Below are 22,772 nucleotides of genomic sequence, written 5' to 3'. Positions count from 1 at the left end.
TAAAGTTTAAGGTAATGTTTACAAAGCCAGTTAACGAATCTGGAGTTCGAAGACTCGTGGTGGACCACTCTTATTTCTAGGGGTTACACATTTCCTCCACTCACGTTTGTGTTTCATTGGCTCATTTCCTCCCAAAGCTCTTGCTTGAAGTGGATCCAAAGGAGTCTAACCTTTTTAAAAAGAAAGCACTCTATTGGGAGCTGATTGTTTTTACTAGGACAAAAGGCTTGGTGGGTTTGAGAAAGTGTGTTTTGATGTGCTATAGCCGAGTATATTATCATTTCTAACAATTGGTCCAAATTTGGCTCGCATCAAAGATCCATGGTACTTCTGGATCGCATCTAAAAATGATTTCAAACAAGTTTTTTTAAATTGATTTTTTCACTGTTGTTAGACACACATCTCTAGGTTCACGTATCAAGGCTCACATATGCAAGTTCATGTGTTTATGTTCACCTCTAGACTCATGTCTCTAGGCTCACGTATCCAAGTTCACATATGCACGCTCACATCTCTAGGACGCGGACTCTAGGTTAGGCAATCTCATTAATGAAGTCATGTGTGCTACCATCATTGAGTAGAATAATAACATCTTCACCATTAATAGTTCTTTTCATTCTCAAAGGACAATGAAAATTGTTTTTACCTTCGTAGTGGGAATATTCATAATCGTCACTACCCTCTTGATTGAATGAATTGTTCTCCTTGTCATCCTCAATCATGTGTAGCTTTGCCATGTTACTCTTTTTCTTCTCTAGACAATCCGTTGCAATATGGCCCTCTTCGTTGCACCTGAAACAACGAGGAGTCTCTTTTATTAGGCTTCTTGGAAGTGTCAATCCTCTTGGCATTGTTGTTGCCCTTAAGTTTGTTAAATTTCTTTTTTTTAATCTCAATTTTTGGGGTCTTGTCACTCTGATGTTCGGAATTATTTGCAACTTTAAAAATCCATTTTTTCTATCACAATTCATCACTAAAGAAACGGCAAAGCTAATGGAACATGGATCCAATAGTACCTAAGTTCTGCTATAAATTTCCTATTTTGTTCCTTCTCACGTACCTTGTCTATGGCTTGCAATCAAAGAAAGGTCTACCAAAATCTATCAATAGGTGGACACAGACTTTTTATCCAATTAGTATAAGATGTCCCACTATTGCCTAGCCTAGCCTTGTATTGTGGTGGAAGAAATTTCTTGTTGATCCAAAAGATTTCCTCGTTTAGGGTGTATGACAACTATTCTTGGTGACATTTCACCATAAAACAACACTCTCCACTAGATGGTTAGTAGCACACTTGATTTTATCATGTTCAGAGAATTTATCCTCTAAATAGTAAACATCTAGCTAAGCTAAGAAAGTACAACACATCTTTTTTATAATCATAATTTTGAAAAGTTAAAGTTTTACGGTTGAATCTTGAGCATGTAATGTGACCTCCATAATTTACTAATTCTAGAGTCTCAAAAATCTATTGAATCTGTGCCTGTACTCTTCTGTCTTCGAGATAATATATCTACTAGCTCCCTCCTCAACTCCCTCTCAGTACCTATTTGATTGTGCATGATGTGCTCTTGAATAAATGGAAATTGTGGATTTTCCCCCATGATAGAGAAAATTTGAAGGAGAAATAGAAGATGCAAGATAAATGTTTGCGAAAAGAGAAATAAAGCAAATAAATGGCTTACCTTTTCACTTGAATGACAGAAGAAATAGTTGTCACCTCACCTTAGTTGATTTGCTCGCAAAAAGTCAAGTTCCACTGTTCATTCGTAAGGTAAGATAACTCTTAACTAATTTGATCCGAGCAATAGAAAAGCCAAGATTCAAGGCGCTTGCAACAATGAAAGAAATCAGCCTTCAATGATTAGTACACAATTTGTAATTCCTAATTAGTTCACAAAACATTTCTTACATTGTTCTTATAAAGTGTAGAGTCATCTACTAGTATTCGTAGGATAGTGTTCTTGATTACCATCAAAGCCTTCTCAGTAGACCTAGATATGAATGACAACTTTGCCAGAGAGAATAAGTGTTTTGTAGGCCAGAGTAAAAGTGTTTTGTAGGTCACCTTGCTTGATACATACTCACACATAGCCAATTGCATACATAACAAACATATCGCCACACTTCCAACTGAGCTATTATGATCCATGTCCATATATTACCCTTGGTTCTAATGCTGGGAAGTAAACCATCCCTTTTGTGATCTAATACACAACACAATTTCTGTAATGTAGGTCACCTTTCTTTGTGCATATTTCCATAAAACACATGTGCCAACAAATAAATTTCCACTTAAACAAAATCTTTCACAAATGCATGGAGTTAACTGAGGCCAGATATACCCTCTTCTAATATAAGGCAACCAAAATTTATATTTCAAAATAGAGGTGGTTGGAGATGACTCTCGGCCTGAATGGAGGCAAAACATTATAATAAAAATGCTATAGGTCAAAAACATGTCCTTGCACGCAGTGTCTTTTAAACCTGTCTTTTTAGCGTGCACTCAATAAAATAGCTCTGAAAGAACTGAGCTGCTACAATTTTAAGACAATCAACCCACATGATGCCATTGCTTAATCGAGAGGACTTGCATTAGAAGGCTTGCTACTGCACATTAAGAAAACAAAGAGCTCTCATCAAAACCAATCAAGTAAAGATAAGTTATACAGATTAAGGTTTTAATGAAGTGGCACAAAAAGTTTACAAGGAAACATCATATGTTGCAACACATGCTGGTAGCAAGATGAGACACAAATAAAACAACTATCAATACATCATAGATTCAGAGTAAAAACATTTGCCAAGTTCTGGTTGTCTTGATGCATGGAGCCAGCCCCCTTTATGAGGGGCAGCAGGGTTTGAGCAGCCAAGAGGCATCTTGGTTTGATCACCTGTGAGATCTTTTAACAATTGGTGTCAGATTTGACGGATTTTCGAGGGTCTGATCCACCCAGAAAGAGTTGCGTTCAGTGATAACATACTAAATGCATCATGGAGGTATCCATCCGATCACAGTTTTTGGAGACGCCATGGAGAAATTGCAATTTCAGCAGCACTGCAGGAGATAGTTTGCAGTGTAAAGCTATCTACTTTAAGCCTGTTTAGTGCCCATTGGTCTGGAGGATGGCGCCAATGGTATGTGCAACCATCAGTCTGGGGAATGGAGTCCATGGTTTGTGGATGTCTACTAAAAATAGGGTCTGCATACTATGCAGACCCTTTACATACAATGAAACAAGTAGGTACTACCAGACTTTTTTTTTCCCGAGAAAAAGATCCTTCAATTAGTTTTAAAAAAAACAACCACAAAGGAGTAGATACAAAGGGCTACATACAAACTCACCTCATTTAAGGGTGGGAATCAAATGATCATGAGGGGAAGTGATGCTTCTCCTCCGGCTGGCCTCTCTGTGAGGAGAAGACTATCTCATACAGGGAGAGGGGAGGGGGAAAAACCACACAAGTGATCTGTAATGCCAAATGGGGTCACCGCCTCTATCTGTGATGAACGGGCCAGGCCTCCAAAGTCTCAAGAAAGCTTCCCGCCACTTCCGCATGCGGTCAAAACCTCCTTGTAACTTCCCCCACTGACCATGGAGGGTGTGAATGATATCAAGCCATATGCTCCTGATGGTCTCCACCGGCGGAGTGTGGGTACCCTCGATGGCCTCACTGCATCTAGCACGCCAAATGTGCCAAGCTGCTATGCTACTGCAAATCTCCCATCTCTGACATGAGCATGGCCACCAGTTGCCTGTAGGTGGGACTGTGACTAGTACTGCTGCAATACAATGGTGAGAGATCTGAAGGCCTAGCCCTCCCCCATCCTCCTCATAAGCCCTAACTGCTCCAACCTCTGTGGCCCAAGAGACAATGCCCCATGTGATGATCCGGGTCGATGCCCTGTCCATAGCAAAGATGCGGAGAATCCGCTGCCAAATCTACTGAGCCTTCGAGCAATCCCAAAGGAAATGTCTCAGAGTCTCCTGGGGGTAGCCGCTGGTTGACCACCAACTACCAACCAAGTACCGACCGCCAAACTCCTATGTGCCATCTACCAAAGAAAGAGGGTGATCTATCTTGGCCAAAATCTGTCCCACAGTCTCTTCCAAAAATCTTAAAGGAAACGTTGTGAGAGGCCTTGAGACTGCCAATGTGCTATTGCTACCGGTGTGCCATCTATCTCAGGCATCTGGATCCTACGGCCTAGGCACGCAATATATGCAAAGAAGGGGGCATCCAGAGTCTCCTCCCAATCCGCTCGATCATGCCAAGTCCACTCTCCCAGATCCCACTAAAGGTGCGTGAGAGGTCGACACTCCCATATCCATAGCCGCCATAATCTCTCCCTGGCCACCTTGGCCGGTGCTGGATCAATATGCCATTCCCGTGCCCGAAAACCAATTACCCTTAGCCTCTGCAAGGTGTAGCCACTAAAATCCTCCAAGTGAAGCTCAAATCTCTCTAGTCTGCCATGGGATCCAATAGAGAAAGTGAGCAAACAACTGTGCTCATCTGCTCCATGGACCGCCACGAAGATATTCTGGTAAACACGCCTAGCCACACTGGGGGGTCGGGTCTGGGGGAGTCAACCACTCCTGAGAGATAGCTCAATCGATGTCGATGTTGAGCCTATCTCCACCCTGGATCCCTGTCAGGCCTCTCTCTTGCACCTCCGAGAGTAACTACTTGTGGGCGATCCAATCTCCAAAAGACCTGGTTGGTCCCATGCTCAAGGCGCCCCAAGAAACATGCAATCGATCCCCCTGGGTAAACGGATCAAGGGGTTCCAAACCAAAGGCTGCCAAAGCCACTCCTTTGAGGCAACTGGAGCTATCTATCTGAGGCAAGCCTAAGGTGCTCCCAAGCACAAAGTAAACTGGCTGCAAATCTCTCCTCTAAAGCCAAGCTAAAACCACGGGCTCGCATCTCTTTGAAGATCCATCCGGTACTCTACGGCCAAGGGCCCCGAAGACTTGAAACTCGGTACATTGACTTATTGTCCACCTCCTGTACCAGTGTCGCTCTATGGCTCTTGGAGGATGTCGTAGATATGAAGTGGGGCGTCTGCCTCTCAAGGGCGACTGTGCCCTCACTTAGGACTATGGGCCACGAGCATGTTGTGACCCTAGTCCAAGGGCCAAGTCGCCTAGCGACATTTATGTCATTAGGGTTTGGTCCAGCCGTGCCTGTGGCACACGTCTTTTGTAACCCTCTTTGCAAGATGTAATGGTTGCACATGGCCCAACTGGACACTTATTAGACCCATTGGTCAAGTGTTTGGAAAGGCCAAGTCAATGTCAAGTCCTTGTCCACGTTCCAAGCAATTAGGTTTGGCCATGTGTGCAGGACAGCCAGGCCATCAGATTCATTAGGGGCCAGCCTCGCCTTGTTCCTTCACCGGATTTCTCGTTCGCCGACTGGACACGAGAGAGGGATCTACGATGGGAGCTCCTCAGCAGCCTCACCATCGGGTTCACCTGGAGAGCCCGGTGTTTGAGGGCCTTTGAGGGGAGACTGGAGCCACCAGCAGAGACTGTTCGGGGGATTTGGCAGGAGTTGATCCACACCCTGCGAGGACAGTATGACCGCATCCGGGGCGACTCGGATGCGGAGATCTTGCGGCGCCAGGCCTTTCACACCACTTGGCGCAACGGCCTCTTCTATACACTACACGCGGGTACCCCCCGCTGGCATTACAGGCCACCTGTTTGGCTTTTCCCCCCTCCTATTGTATGATATAGCCTCTCAGTTATTTGTACTGATATTTGTACCTTTTTGCACCTAGGGAGAGTCTCCCTAGCATTGATTGGATCTCTGCTCTGCCTTCTTATGAGCAGGAGAGCTTTTTTGTAGCCCAGCGGGCGTTTTTTTATAACTAATGAAAGAGGATCTTTTCTCGGGGAAAAAAAAAAGGTTTGGCCATGTGTGAAAGCCATGAACTTCATGGTTACTAATAATGGTCATTTTTTGGCCCATGGATGTTGACAACCCATGGGCACCATTCAAGGTTGACCAGATGGGGCAGTGGACCAAAAGGCAAAGTACCGCGCTACTTGTGGTGCTGCTTGCGAGGTGGTGAGGTTGCAGAGGTTACTTGGCAAGATTGGGTTTCCACTAGCAGAACCCACGGTCATCTAGAGTCACTTTGTTCGTGAGAAGTTTTTTTGCTGATGACATCTTGCTAGAGTTTTGTTTGATAGAGGACAATGCGATGGACCTCTTCACGAAGTCTCTACCTCAAGCGATGCTCCAACAGCACTCCAGCCCACTAGGGTTGGTTCCACATCAAGGAGCTGAGGGGTTGTTAGCAATCATCTCCTGTCTATACATATTACTCAGTGAGGGCCTTTGTTGTGGGTGTGCCCGATCAGGAGATTTTCCCATTTTTCCCTGTTTTCCCGTGTTTTTTCTCCCTGGTTTTTGGTTGTGGGGACTGTCTTGTGCTGGCCAACCCCTTCTATCCTGGCCAACTTGATGTCTTTTGCTGGCCGACTGGTTATTCCCAGTCGTGGACATGATCTACAGGCTGTCGGCTGTTTTAGACCTAGCCGACCAGCACTAAAGGGTGGTATAAATACCACCCTTGCCCCCCACACCAGTTTTGTATCAAATCTTCGTGTATATAGCAGAATTTATACAACTTTTCTCTCTCTACACTCCTGCGTTTTGTCTCACACAGCATTTGTCTCATTTTCCGCTGTGCATTCCGACATGGTATCAGAGCCCAAGGTGGCTTGAAGCTTGGAGACAGTGGGAGCTTCAAGATTTGCTGTTTTTTGGTGCTGATTGGAGATTTCTTCGGCTATTCGAGACTTGGAGAACGGGTAGAAGGCGGCCATCACCGTTGGACAACCACCTTGCATAGTGTTTGCAGCCTCTTCTTCATTTTTTTTCCCACCCAATGACCCAGCATCCCTTCACAAGACCTTGTGAACCCTTGAGATGGCAGATTTGCTTGAGATGGCTCAGAAGCACGTGAAGATCCCCACTCTCCCCACATTCCCGGTGGATCGACAGTTGGACGGGACCAACTATGGCATCTGGAGGGCATAGTTTCCACGAGTTTCGGAAACGGGGGTGCGGAGCACGGCGGGAAATGGAGTTTCGGAGTTTCGGCCTTCGGGAAGAAACGGGGAAATGGAGTTTCGGTTTTAGGGTTTAATACATACATATATAATTAATAAAAACATTACAAAAGCTTGAAAAATACATCTTTGCTTAAGTTCAATGTCAAAGACTCAAATGATAGATCAAAATTCAGAAATGACAACTGTAGGCTCAAGCCTCAAAAGAGTCAATACAAAACAAGATCCATCATCCATCATCCATCATCCATAATCCATAATCCATATGTATAGACTATAGTAAATACAAAACATGATCAAAAAATATCCAGCTGGCTGGCAGGCTGGCAGCAGCTGCTGGCATGACAAAATCCTAGAGCTAAGTGCTCCAAAAATCACTCATCAAGATCATCCATGGAGGAGTCATCCTCCGACTCATGAGAGTCAGGCTCAGATGAAGAAATGGTAGGATCATGGTCCTCTGCCTCTGCTGAAGTGGAAGCGATGGATCCCCCCCTCTGCCTCTGAGAATGGGTGGTGCAGCGGGTGTTGTGGCTCGGCACTGTCAGCTCCTCATAAAGCAAGGTGTACATATCACGCTCATTCCGTGGGATCTCTGGGATGAACCTCTCCCTCATGATGTCGATCTTATCCACATTCACCTGTGAAGGCTCCGGATGTCGGGCATTCCTCTCAAGGAGCTGGAGGTTGCAATGACAAAACACCAACCGCTCTAGCTGAGCGGTACTCAGCCTATTCCTCTTCTTTGTATGGAAGAGGGCCCAAGTGCTCCAATTCCTCTCACATGGACCCGAACTGCAATCCTGTGAGAGCACTCGAATGGCGATGCGTTTCTGTTATTGAAATGCACATACAATTAGAAATTAGAACTAAGTGGAAACAAGAAAGATGCACATTGTACAGTGTACTATGTAAACTGTAGTTAAGGGTAGTGAATTTCCAGCGTGGGAGCACAATTTCCATACTTCTCCCACCATGAGACAGGCTGTAGAGCTGAGTCTCTCGAAGCTTTGCACTCTCTTGACCAAAGCTCCCTGTCTGGTTGCGAAAGGCCAAGAGATCATCCTCTATACATTTCAGCATGTGCACATTACCAGATGTCAAGTTCCTCATGTATGTCATGAAGCCTTCTTCTAGCTCCTCGTTCTCGTATTGCTCCTCATCTCGCCACAAAGGATGCAATACATGTGCTACCGCATGAATCGGCCTGTGAAACCAATCCCATCGCCGATTCCACACAGCCTTGATTTCATCAACCCTTTAGAGATCAAACCATAAGATAAAAAAGGACAAAAAACAAGAGTCAAGAGTCGAGACCAATGTAAAGACTCAAGAGTAAAATAAAGATAAGAAGTAAAGCAAGGGTAGCCATGACTGAGGAGACTTACTGCTCTGCTCTCAAGTAGTCTTGCTTGTTGAGAGCCTCCCCAATCTTGTCCATGTACTCGTATAAAAGGCCTAGAGTACTGCCCTCCATGTCTGTAATGCGTAACACTGTGTAGATGGGGTTGAGAGTTTTGATCAACCCCTCAACCTCTACCCACCACTCCTCTCTCATGACATCACGCACAAAAGCTCTTGCCTTGGGGCTCTCTCTCTCATCCCACTCTAGCCATTCATTTGAGTAGACAGTGCGTACCAACTCTCTGCGGACTCGCAGGAGTCTCTCAAGCACAATGAACATGTATGCAAATCTGGTGGCTGCAGGCTGCAATAGCTCAAGAGTGTTGTAGGCCCGATACATGCTCAAGACTTTTGGCCTCTTCTTCACAAACTTCACCATGCTTCGTGCGGTGCAAAAGATGGCTTCAACCCATTGTATTTGACCTATGTCCTCAATCAATAAGTCGAGGCTATGTGATGCACAAGGGGTCCACACAATGGCTGGAAATTCATCCTCTAGCATAGAGCCCATAGACTTACAATTACTTCCATTATCTGTCACCACCTGCACAACATTCTCAGGCCCAACTTGCACTATAGCCTCCCTTATATGTGTCCAAATAAATGCACCTGTAACTGTGAGACCTGGGAGGGAGGCATCAATGGCTTTCAAAAACATAGTGCCTTTGCAGCATGACACCAAAACATTGTATACATTTCTCCTGCGTACATCTGACCACCCATCACACAATATAGTGCAGCCATACTTTTTCCATGTTTCCTTCAAGGGCTCTAGCTGCACTTCTATGCATGATTTTTCCCGCTTTAGCTCTCGTGTCCGCAGAGCCTCAGATGTAGGGCCATCCCACTCGCATCCAATGCGGCTGATGGCCCTCATGGTCTTCCTCCATTGATTTGTCTTGGCCACATGAAAGGGAATGGCACACCGTATGAACATCCGGGTGAGCTCCCTAGTTGCCTCTGCAATTGCTTGCTTTTGAAATCCTGCTTGGATGCTAGCCCTTTGTACAGTATTTATTGGAGGGGTGTCTTGTGAATGTGATACATCACCTGGCAAAGGAGTCCTCCTTGCATGCACACCCGACACTGAGGTAGAGGAGAAATCTGATCCTAAGTCTCTGCCTCTGGCCCTCTTTGCTGCTGCTGCTTGACTTGAACCAGCTTCATGCTCTTGACCACCCATTGCTGTAGATACTTCCTCTTCGGGAACGGCAAAACGCTTTTGCCTCCACATTTCAAGGCTTTTCCGAACATCTAGAGGAACAGAGGGGCATGGCCCTACATCTTTGTTTGGAACATGAGCAAGATGGTCCTTCACGCGGGTGACACTCCCCGTTTTGACCAACCCACAATATTTACATCTCCATTTCCTGGAGCCACCAGATCCTGCATAAGCCCCCACTTGCTCCACATGCTGCCAAAAAGGATCCGGAGTCCGAGCCATGTTACTTAACTTACTTGTGCGGTTCGAGGTCGGAAGACTCGGAGAGATTCGAGAAGTGGAGGCTGTTTTTCTGATCCTGCAGGCTGCGAGCAAGGTGTGACTCCTTCTTGCTTGGTAGAGCTTAGATGGCAAAGGTGGAGGCCCCAAGTAGAGAGGTAGAGGGCGTGGTAGAGGGCTGATGTGGAGGTAGAGGAGTAGAGGGCAAGGTAGATGGCTAGAGCAGCTCCAAACAGGCGGCGGAAAGAAGCGAAAAATGCCGGCGAAGAGAGCACGCGGGTTTTTGAACCCTAGAAAAAAATAAAAGCTGGAAACGCCGTTTCCGTTTCTGGAAACGTTTCCGAAACGTTTCGGCGTTTCGGTGCTCCAGAAACGCCGTTTCTGGAAACTATGCTGGAGGGTAATGATGGTGTCTGTCTTGGAGTCTTATGACTTGGCTGATTTCATTGTGGTTGGTGTTCCACGGCCAGAGTTGGAGGACGGGGAGCTTTTACCCTCTACTAGGAAAGAACGGGAGGCTCAGGCACAGTTATGGGATTGTGTCAATGCCCGTGTGCGTTCTTTCATCTTCCTTAATTGCACACCCCAGGTGATTAATCATATCAAACACATGACACTAGAGGGATTTGGTAGCACTTGGCTTCTCTGTATAACAGGGTATCACCCATGAAGCGAATTTCCTTGGAAGTGCAGATGCAGGTGATGGATCTTGCAAAGTCTTCGACCATGCGGGAGCACATCAACAAACTCCGGGCTCTTCAGCAAGATGTTCTTCAGGCTAGGAAGGAGATATCTTCATAGGACATGGCCATCACTTTGCTGTCGCATCTGACCCCTCAATACTCAGCTTTCTATTCCTCTTTGATCACCAGTGGGAGACTCAGCACCATCACATGGGAGGAGCACGTGCCTATGGTCTTGGACCAGGAAGAACCTTTTACAAATCCTCCACAGGAGCGGAGGTTTCGAGGCCTTGACTGACCAATGGTTGAAAGGCCGCAACAAGGACAAAGGGAAGTCTTCACACGCGAAGTCTTCTGAGCAGGAGCTCGACTCGGATCATGACGCCTTGAAGGCAGAGTAGACTTGTAACCATTGTGGCGAGAAAGGCCACTATTGGAGGAAATGTCCTCATCAGCAAAGCACCGAGAAAGGTGCTGATTCCTCATCAGTAACCGGCAAGACTCCAGTTTTTGCACTTGGAGATTATGGACACCAGAGCTCCATCTTCTCCGAGCAGGGAGATGGTTGGACTCACCGCTAGGGATACTTGGGAGTGGACTCTAGACAGTGGTGTTTCCAAGCACATGACAACTCCTCGAGAGAGTTATGATTAGATCTTCGAAGGCCCGTAGGTCACATCCTTATCGGTGACAAGTCCACTATCTCTATTCACAATGAGGGCAGGTTAGAGATCGTTCCCAATGGCAGAGGGGGAACCATTCCTCCCAGGTTCTTTATATCCCATCCCTTGGTTTTCATCTATTGTCCGTGCATGAGGTTTGCAAGAATGGCGTACGGGTGGAGTTTGATGAGCATTTTGTTGCTCTCCGAGACAAAGGGGCCAAGTTGTATGGAAAGGTGGAGTGGAGAATGGGATCTACAAACTCTCACTCTCTTACAGGTTCTCAGTTTGGTGATTTGTGGCAGTTTCGTCATGACCACTTGAATGTGGATACGTTGCGGCAAGCTTTCCAGAACCAAACGGTGGATGGCTTGCCAGATGTTGGCAGCAGGCAAGGACATTCCAATTCTTGCGTTCGTCAATCACAGGAGCCTTTACAGGTGAACTATGCTTTGATGTCTCGTATCATTCAGGACAGAGCCTACTACAGTTGAAGAAGCTCTTTTCAAGGGGACTTGTGGGAAAGCCATGCAAGTGGAAGATGGTGACTTGCAAGAGGAGGTGTATGTTGAGTAGTCTCCAGGCTTTGAGGTTCCGAGATCAAAGGGAGTGGTTTACAGGTTACAGAAGGCCTTGTATGGTCTTCAGCAGATTCCCAGGATTTGGCATACCAAAGTTACAGTTACTGATCCTTGTGAGCAGGATGAATCATGATGCCTCTTTGTATCGGAAGCTTGTTGGTTCATTGATTTGGTTGCTGAACACCAGATTGGACTTGAACTTTCCAATGGGGCTATTGACCTCATTCATACAGATGCCTTTGATGACTCATTGGGATGCAGGATTGCGGGTCTTGCGGTATCTGCAGGGTACGAAGGATCTTGGACTCTTCTATGACATTAGAGGAGGAATGACGAACGGGGTCAGACTTCAAGGTTGGAGTGACTCAGATTGGGGAGGAGATCCAGACACCAGGAGATCTACATCACACTACGGATTTACACTTGGCTCAAGAGCTATTTCATGGAGCAACAAGAGGCAACCAACTATTGCCTTGTCTTCTACAGAGGCAAAGTACCGGGCTACTTGTGGTGCTGCTTGCAAGGTGGTGAGGTTGCAAAGGTTACTTGGTGAGATTGGGTTTCCACTAGTGGAACCCATGGTCATCTAGAGTCACTTTGTTCGTGAGAAGTTTTTTGCTAATGACATCTTGCTAGAGTTTTGTTCGACAAAGGACAATGCAATGGACCTCTTCACGAAGTCTCTACCGCAGGCGATGCTCTGGCAACACTCCAGCCCACTGGGGTTGGTTCAATATCAAGGAGCTGAGAGGGGGTGTTAGCAATCATCTCCTGTCTGTACATATTACTTAGTGAGGGCCTTTGTTGCGGGTGTGCCCGCCTAGGAGATTTTCCCATTTTTCCTCGTTTTTTTGAATTTTCTCTCCCTAGTTTTTGGTCGTGGGGACTATCTTGTGCTGGCCGACCCCTTCTATCCTGGCCGACTTGATGTCTTTTGCTGGCCGACTGGTTATTCTCAGTCGTGGACATGATCTACAGGTTGTCGGTTGTTTTAGACCTTGCCGACCAGCACTGTATGGTGGTATAAATACCACCCTTGCTCCCCACACCAGTTTTGTATCGGATCTTTGTGTATATAGCAAAGTTTATACAGCTTCTCTTTGCGTTTTGTTTCTCACAGCAGTTGTCTCATTTTCCATTGTGCATTTCGACAGGTAAACCAATGAGCCAACAATCTACTGGTACTTCGTGGATTCCACCAAGGGTGTATCCTCCTCCTTGGATAACTTGGCATTGGGATCCATGGGACAAAAGAGAGGTGTATTGTCACATGCACTCTGCACTGTAGTGCATGGTGACAAGATGGCTTCTCATCAGTGCAACATTGTACAGTATTAGAACCCTTTAGGATTTGATATTTGTCGTACGCCATGACCCCATTGTAATCCTCAGTCCAGGATATGTCAGGCACGAGCTACGTAGGTCATTCCTCAGCCTTAGTGAGTCAGTCAGTCAGTCGAGGTCCCTTAACCCACTTGGAGAGAATCATTCATGCATATAGATGTCATAGAAGCCTTGAGTTTGCATCAAGACATGTGTGCATTCTTACATAGGATTCATCCCATATGCATTTAGGCCATCTAGACCATTGCAAAAGCCTCATAACTTTACCTGGTAATTTTTTCATATTTTAAAGTCTTTATTTAGTATTTACCAACATTTAATACCATCAATAACCTATTTTAAACATAATATTCAGTCGTGTAGTATTAGGGAACCAGTTGGCCAGCCCTACAACCAACCGACCAGCCCTTAGCACCGATATAAATAGCATCTTGCATTCATACATCAGGCATCTCAGCAATCAGCAGTAGGCGCATCAACGATTCATCCTACAGGCCATAGACCTCAGCGTTTTCAGCAAGTGATCCATCCTTCATCCCTGAGAGCATCATCGTTGGAGCATCCAGCCCTCCATCAGCAAAACGCATCCGCCTGCAGCATTCACCCTTCAGGAAACCTTGCGTTTTCACGTTTTGCTGCAGCTATCCGGTGAAGGTAAAACACACGCATTCATTCATTTATAGCATTCATACACAGCCTAGAAACAGTCCCAAACAGCCCATACCTCAGCCTCAGATTTGCAACCTTCCTACATTCCATTGGGAAGAGTGCATAGACTTCAGATCGGTCATCATTGGTACTTCTACAGCCATGTACAGTTTAGCCCGACTCTTGGTGTTTCAGAGATCTTGCGATTGGCTTATCTACAGTCCAAAGTTAGTCCAAGGTCATTCTCTTCAAAGTAATAAAAGCAAATACTCCTAGCAGTAGGAGGGGGCCCTTCAGTGGGTAATTCGGGACCCAATCTGGTGTACATTTCTCTCTCTCTCTCTCTCTCTCTCTCTCTCTCTCTCTCTCTCTCTCTCTCAAAGTTTGAAGTGATAAAAGTGGATTGCGAAACTCGCGAAACTCAATAAAGAAGGCGGTATGACACTTGTGTGACAAGATCCTTAATTACGAATACTTCCGCTGCATGTTACATTGGTATCAGATTCAGCTTGTCCACACACACTGCATCCTAGCGTGAGGGCATCCTTGATGGTCAGACTTCGCTCCGGCACGACCACCGACTTCAACAACATGTCTACAAAGGAGAGTACAAATCAGCAAGAAGAAGTCTCCCCCGAAGGAGACCTTGCTCTTCAACCTACTACAGATACCATATCTCTGCTCCAACTCTTGGAGGCAACAGCAACACAACCCACTCCTCTAGTTACCCCCAACTTCGTCACTCTCTTCTTTCAAATGGAACAACAAAGACGAGAGGATGAAGCCAAACGGTGAGAAGAAAAAGCAAACAGACGGGACTATGAGGAAACCCAACGCAAGATTGACGAAGACCGACGTCAAGGCTGAACTCGTCGCTCGGGAGCACCAACGAGAGCTCAATCGAGAGTGCATGTTACTCGAACACCAAAGGGAAAAGGAGTCCATACATCTGAGGTATCAGCACCTCTCTTCAGTTTCCCCACCCATAGGTGCCACTAGCTAGCATCCCGCGACATCGACTACCGTCATCCAAACTCAACCGAACTTTAGTTTGTATGATGGTAAGTGTGATCATTTAGCAGCTAATCAATTTATTCATCAATTCAATGCTCATTTTCCTTTAGCTAAGATCACAGATCCTCAGGATAGAGTCCACATAGCGGCTCCCCACCTTACGGGTGAGGCAGTCACTTGGTGGCAGCATTGGTCTAGTCTTCATACAGACCAAACCACAGGTGTCCCAGCTTTTAGCTAGGATACATTTGTCCATGACCTAAAGACCAGATTTCTCCCTCTTTAGTATTTGACCAACCTGACAGATGAGTTCAATGGACTCAGACAGAACGGGTCACCGGTGCTTCAATTTTCCGGCAAGGTTATAACTTTAGCACAACAATTAGGGTTATCTAAGCAAGCCAAGATGGATCAATTCATTCGTGGATTAGATCCTAATATCCAGTTCACAGTTTGTAACTTTGAACCTAGTACATATAACCAGGCTTTGACTCTGGCTCAAAATGAAGAAATAAAGACGAACGGAGGCAAGCCTAAGCATTCATCACAGTCTAGTGCCAAACCCCAGCAGCAGCAATCTGCTCCGCAGCCAAGGAAAGATAATGCATCTTCTAAAGATGCTAAGAAGGACGGCAATAATAGCTCTAGTTCAGGGGGTAAGAAGAATAAGGAATCCAAGCCTAAGGAAACCTCTAAGGAAAAGACTAAAGCAGGCATCATTGGAGGTTATCTTTCTCCAAAGGAGCAGAGGAAATACCAGTCAGAAAACAGATGTTTTTTCAATTTGCCTTTATAGTTCAAAAGGTCTCATTCCAACGAGATTTCATTGTCTCGCCTCTTCTAGGGTACAACATGATCTTAGGAATCCGGTGGTTTCGTCAGTACGAGCCTATGGGCAGGACACTTTTACTATCTGTAAAGGTTTTCCTAGCCCGTCATGATTCGTGGGGATAGAAGCATTCTAAGCATCCCATTGATTTCTCATCTCCACGTCCGACGAGCTATCCGCAAGGGAGTCTCGTTTTTGGTGACTATGGTTTTGTCCAGCTTTTATGTTTAAATGTTTTAATATGCATTAATGGCAAGGTCATCTCGAAACATTTCATTGCTGAAACGAAACGTTGCCGAAACGATTCATTTTGGAATGAAACGTTTCAACACCGGGAGGTGGCCAGTGAAACGATGGACCGAAACGATTATATACATAAAATCTGAAGATTGGGTGAAGATTGGGAGACCAAATCTCAAATTTGAGATTTGGGCTTTCAATTGGAATTTTGCCTAAAATTTAGGCATCTAACCGGAATTTGGGAGTTTTGCCCAAACCCTCAAATTGGTGGAAGAATTGGGCGACCAATTTGGAGGTCCAAATTGAGATTGCTCAAATTGGGCAACCAATTAGGGGATTTTGTCCCAACTTGGACAAAACCCCCAGATTTGGGCATTGAATCGAATGCCCATTTTTGAAATTGAATTCGATACCCAAATTTCTAAAATTTGGGCATTCAATTCGATGCCCAAATTTGGGAATTTTTCTCATTTTTATCAAAATTCGAATTTCTACAACTCAAAAAAAGGAAAATTTTCAACTTATGCAAGAATCCCCAAATTTGGGCATCGAATTGAATGCCCATTTCTGAAATTTCAGAAATTTGGGCATTCAATTCGATGCCCAAATTTAGGGGTTCTTGAATGAAGCCCAAATTTAGGAGTTTTTTCCATTTTTATCAAAATTCTTCATTTTCTGCAAGAACCCCCAAATTTGGGCATTGAATTGAATGCGCATTTCAAAACTTTCAAAAGTGGGCATTGAATTTCAATTTTTGCAAAACAAAAAAGGATAGAGAGATAACTCTTTTTTTTAATTTCAATTTCTGAAAAAAAAATGAGAGAGAGAGAGGGAAAGAGAGAGAGAGTTCTTGCATTCATGAATCATGAGAATGAGAGAGAGTAAAGTCACCGCGAAACATTTTACTATCGAAACGATGCTGAAACGATTTTTTTTTTTTCAATTTCTGAAAAAAGAGAGAGAGAGAGAGAGAGAGAGAGAGAGAGAGAGAGAGAGTTCTTGCATTCATGAATCATGAGAATGGCACCATTACCATTATTCCTTGAATGTAAGAGAGAATGAAAGTAGTGCCATTCTCCCCTTCAGGGTGATGAGAGGCCTTGAGAATGGAACCACTCCCATTTTTCAAATAACATAAGGGAGAATGATAGTTGTGCTATTCTCCCCTTTAAAGTGATGGGATGCGAGGCCTTCAAAATACCCGTGGCGCCATTCTACCTTTTAACGTGATAGGTGTCCCTAAGAATGGATTCTCCCCTTCAATCAAAATGATGGGATGCCTTACAATGGAACTGCCGCCATTCTTTCTTAAATGTAAGAGAGGTAGGCAGTGGTGCCATTCCCCCCCTTCAAGGTGATGGGATGAGAGAGAGTAAAGTCACCGCGAAACATTTTACTATCGAAACGATGCTGAAACGATTTATTTTGGAACAAAACGTTTCAACACCAAGTAGGTGGACAATGAAACGTTGGACCGAAACGATCATATACATAAAATGTGAATGTGCTGGCCAATAGCTATAAGATGATATTAGCATATTTATCAATAGTAAACAAAGAAGACATACAAAAGAGAAGAGAAAAGAACAAATAGGATGAAAGAAGAAAAGATAAAGAATTATAAAAGCTAAAAAGCGTACAAAATCACAACCTTTTTCCCCACATGAAACGATATGGTTTCGATGTGGACATGAAACGTTTCAACACTGAAACGTGAAACAAGCTTCAAAGCCATCAAAACGAGTTTCATGGTGACCATGATTGATGGTATCAACAAGTGTGTCAAAGGCCCTAGTCCCCCGGACACCCACGAGTTTCATTGGTATCAGAGCATAGGCTTTCTTGGAAGCGGAGGCTTTCTTCTATCAATAAGAAAGAGAAAAGATCTCAAGTGGGGACCACAATTACCATCATTGCTGTTAAACATGGCCAGCCACTTCATAGCTTATGAAGCAAGAGCATGAGCAATAGATAGCTTGTTGACCTAAGGATTTATGAATTCATAAAATTTATCTTGGAAGTATGGAGTTGGCTTTATGTGCACACACGTTTAGCACTCTTTCCATATGGATATTGTGGGTTATATTATCAAGCTTACAAGCAAGCTATATGGAGATATATCTCGGGATATCTCAAGGATATGGTGACGAGATATTTCTTTTGGCTTCATGACCAAGCTGGCAAAGAAAAGCTAAGTATACTTTGAGTTTGCAAAGTTGGTGCTTTTGTTATTTACTAAGAAGTGTTTTTGATATTCACTAACCCTTGTATAGCCATGCAAGGAGAAAGGTGGTGGTGTTTGCCTTGAGATGGTTTCAGGGAAACATTGTTTATGGCTCCCTTTATTGGGATGGATTATATCTATGGAGATTTCTTTCTTGGACAAGATTTATATAGATATTGGGCTTCGCAACCAATTTCTATGGATGAATCTATCCGAGTTTATAGAGAAGAAATCTTTGGATATCTCATGGATATTATGCTTTTATGGATAAAGTCCACCTCTCCTCCAAGGTGTGTGGTTAGCACTGAGTATGTGGTAAGAGTTATGGTATACAAGGATTATGATATTTTTCTAGGGATTTGGATCCATCCTCAGGTTTATGGATTATGTTTATGACTCCCTTTTACTGGGATGGATTATTCTTTTTGCTTCCCTTTATCTGGGATGCATTGGACATATGGAACTCATGGTTCACATACCCTGTGTAGTGTTCTCGTCCTACGTGCTCTCTTGAAGGTTGTTTCTACCATGTGTGGGTGGAACAATAGAGAGCAGATGGAAGGAAACATGGGCACTTCAAAGGGTAGTGTCAAGCACAACATAGTAACATACCCTGTGTAGTGTTCTCTTGTCCTATGTGCTCTCTTGAAGATTGTTTCTAACATGTGTGGGTGGAACAATAGAGAGCAGATGGAAGGGAACGTGGACACTTCAGAGAGTAGTGTCAAGCACAACATACCCTGTGTAGTGTTCTCTTGTCCTATGTGCTCTCTTGAAGATTGTTTCTAACATGTGTGGGTGGAACAATAGAGAGCAGATGGAAGGGAACGTGGACACTTAAGAGAGTAGTGTCAAGCACAACATACCCTGTGTAGTGTTCTCTTGTTCTACGTGCTCTCTTGAAGATTATTTCTGTTGGGGTAAAGGCATAATGCCCACCCTTATAGTGTGTACAAGCCCATAAGTTATAGTACATAGTACACTTAGTACTTTTAATGTACTAAGTGCACTATGTGTACTAGTGCAATATACATGTGTGATAGGGGAGTCACACACTCATCCCCATGAGTTGACTTATCCCCACAACTCTCTCTCTCTCTCTCTCCCTTGCTTCTCTGTGTATGTCTCCCACACATGAACTCTAACCTAATCCTAATTAACTCTCCCATTCAACTGGTATCAGAGCTGGTAGCCTGTGTGTGCTGCGTGGGCAGAATCTCTTGTAGGTGCTAAAGCACATGTGAAGCTGCCCTGTGCAGAACAGGGCAAACCAAGTCGTAAGCAGCGCTCGCAGCAGGTGAGGAGCTAAACGCCGCCAGCAAGCAGGTCGACTAGGAGTCAGCGCTCGGCAGCAATACGTCGACTAGGTGTCAGCGTTGGGCGTAGGCTGGCTGCTGGGCGTGAGCGAGTACCCGTAGTGCATCCATTCGTGGCGACGTGTAGCGCTGGCTACCGGTCGGAGGCGGCGTCAACAAACGTCACGTGCGCGAAGGGGAGGCAGGCGGGCTTCCATCTGGTACGCGCCTACGTGGTGGTGGTCCGCGTAAGTAGGCGAAGGCGACACGCCTACGTGGTGGTGGTCAGGCGCATACCCAGGCGGGCGCCCGTCAACAGCACATTCAACGGGCTTCTGGGCAGCGCTCGTAGAAGGCCCCTGCGCCCGTCAACAGCACATTCAACGGGCTTCTGGGCAGCGCTCGTAGAAGGCCCCAGGAAATTCCGTTTTGTCATGAATGGGCGGCCAATCAAGAGTTTTCGCTCCCACAACGCCTCGCTGCCCAACCATCCGTACAGCAGCAGCAGGAGCAACAGCATCAACATCAACAAGAAGTGCCCCCCCCCCTTTTCTGCAACAGCATCAACACAAAGAAATTCAGCCTGCAGATCAGAGAAATTCAATCAATTGAGCAGGTACAGGTGCCCAATTGCTCAATTTTGAGCAAAATTGGCAAAATTGGGTGACATTGGTCACAATCAGGATCAATTTGCAGGAAATTGGATGTCAAAATTTGGGGCTTTTGATGTATTTGTGCAATTAAGCATTCATACATGCTGTATGATGTGAGAAATCGCACATTCGAGCAAAATTGCAGCAAATTGCAGTGCAAATCAAAGGGGCTTTTGTGCCGATTGGATTGATTTGCATGCAGGCAATCGCATTTGATGCTTTGGCCGAAATGCCTACAAACTAGTGGTGGCCAAAATGCCTATAAACTATGTGTAGCAGAAATGCTTATGGAACACCAAGCTATCTATGCCTGCGAGTGATTGTTTTATCTTGTTACTTGAGCCCACCTCTCATCCAAGGTGTGTGGGCAGAGTACCAACACGGAGTGCAAGTGGTAAAGTGGACATGATACCTGATTGGTAGGGGACTTATGTGTACGCCAAGGGTCATGTGGATTGGAATATGTTTGTGTGCCTTGAGCTTGTTTGTTACTGGATTATACAGTAACATGGATCTTATGGACTATATCTATGGTTTCTCATTTGGCCGAAATGCCTACAAACTAGGAGAAACAAGGTATACCTATGATATTAACTATGGAGAACCAGCTTTTCTATCAAGAATGACACCAGTTTGTGTGCATAGCACATGTTTCTGTGCGAGGCACTAGTTTCTTGTGCATGACACTTATTTAAGTGTCTTAGCACCTGGTTGATGATTTTCATTGGTATATGATTATCTCATTGATATTAGTGATTAAGACACAACTGGCACTTGTGCTTGTGTCTAGCAAATCTTCCACGAAATTATTGCCCATTTATTTGGGACATGAATTCTTCAGTTATACTGGATTTTTGAGACTGTCGAGGTTGTCACCAACCTAGACATTTCCCAGTATGAAAGGGGTCTAGTGGACTCCAAGATGTCTAAATATTTGGAAAGTACAAGCTTTGGGAATGAGGGATTATCCTGGAATACAAAGGACCACACTCCTAAAATTTAGAAGAGTTGCTATTTTTGGCCCGACTCCGATGGAAATTGAAATTCTGTTCGCGTCATTACATCTCGAATTGAGCAAATATCAAGAGTTGGCAAAGTGCCTATGATAGAATGTGTCTACCAATTGGGATATTTTTAGAGATAAAGTTTATGGAAGGACCCATATCTTAGATTGGGACATGTGGTAAGAAAGTGGACCAAAGTGAGACAAGTGGCCTGACACTTGTTAGAAAGTGGATCAAAGTAAGACAAGTGGCCTCACACTTGTCACTTCAGCTATTGTGTGGCTCTCCACTTGTCATTGTAGCCTTCTCTTGCCATTTTAGCTCATGGGAGACCCAAATCTATAAATTGGAGCCCCCTCTCTTCATTAATGGAGGCTCTCTTGTTGCACACTAGCCTCTACCACTGTTACATGCTGCCCTAATGATGGCTATTGTCTTTCTCTCTTGAAGGCTGCCCATGAAGAATACCGACTGTTGGGGACTGTTTTGGCGGCTTCCATCGTGAAGAAATACTGAAGGCAAGGGTATTTAATCATTTATTATGATTTTTAGCCATTGTACTTATTGTACCAACCCTTGTACCTATTGTACCAGCCATTGTATTGACTATACCAATCCTTGCACTTGTTGTACCTGCTTGTACCAACCATTGTACCTATTGTACCAACATTTGTACTTGCTGTACCAACCACTATGCTGGCTGTACTAACCACTGTACCTGTTGTACCAACCACTATACCGACTGTACTAGCCATTGTACTTGTTGTACCGACTGAATGGAGAGTTGTACTTGCTGTACCAACTCTATTGCATGAAGACCCGTGGTTTTTGGAGAAGAACCAGTAGCCACGCGAAGGTATATGGATTATATTGGCATTATGTATATGGATAATCCGGCATCTCCCATGGGGAGAGTAAGGCCCTCAAAGCTTGTACATGATATTATTCTCCTTGGGTAATAAAATACTCCAAGGGGGGGGGGGAGGGGGGGTGTCGGCCCATTCCGGCCTCTATGTGGTGTCACATGTGCAAGCTCCATTTTCAGCATTTGTGGATGTTTTGTCCAACTTTTATGTTTAAATGTTTTAATATGCATTGATGGTATCAACAAGTGTGTCAAAGGCCCTAGTCCCCCGGGCACCCACGAGTTTCATGGACCCTTTCCTATAGTTAAAAAAAGATAAGTGATGTCTCCATGAAGTTAAAGTTGCCTAGCAGTTGGACGAAGCATGATGTTTTCCATGTTTCTTGGCTAAAACCACATGTTGGACCAGAAGTGTTTTGATGTTTCATATGAACAGCAGCTAGACGTGATAGACGAATCAGAAGCCATCGAGCCTAAGCAGATCCTTCTTCATCCTTGGAAGCATGGTTCCGATCGAAGACTCCATCAGTTCTATATAAAGTTCCAAGATCGAGGTACCCACGAAGCAGTTTGACTAGACGAAGAGTTCTTTCAAAAGTACCCCCAGTTGTTGACTAGACGAAGAGTTCTTTCTTCAGTACCCCCATGAACCTGCCGCCAAGCTAAGCATGAGGGAATGCAACATGCTCTCTGCTCTGTAGTGCATGGTAACAAGATGGCTCATCATCAGTGCAACATTGTCCAGTATTAGAACCCTTTAGGATTTGATATTTGTCGTACGTCGTGACCCCATT

General features: G+C 44.8%; 1 protein-coding gene across 1 annotated transcript in view; it reads right to left on the bottom strand.

Annotated features, from left to right (window-relative positions):
• Nucleotides 1-2,357: 2,357 nt before the first annotated feature.
• The window catches only part of LOC147618532 (14-3-3 protein 7-like), a 49,060-nt gene continuing 28,645 nt past the window's right edge, over nt 2,358-22,772 (bottom strand). The window contains exon 7 of the mRNA XM_086774989.1: nt 2,358-2,610. Within this exon, the coding sequence (XP_086631115.1) occupies nt 2,608-2,610 (3 nt within the window). The 3' untranslated portion in view covers nt 2,358-2,607. The remainder of the gene's footprint in view (nt 2,611-22,772) is intronic.

This window comes from Cibotium barometz, chromosome 35 (assembly GCF_041138505.1).
Source record: "Cibotium barometz isolate CiBa-2024 chromosome 35, ASM4113850v1, whole genome shotgun sequence".
NCBI classification, from domain to species: Eukaryota; Viridiplantae; Streptophyta; class Polypodiopsida; order Cyatheales; family Cibotiaceae; genus Cibotium; species Cibotium barometz.
Note: the sequence above shows the minus strand (reverse complement) of the source record. Positions and strands in the feature narration are given on the sequence as shown.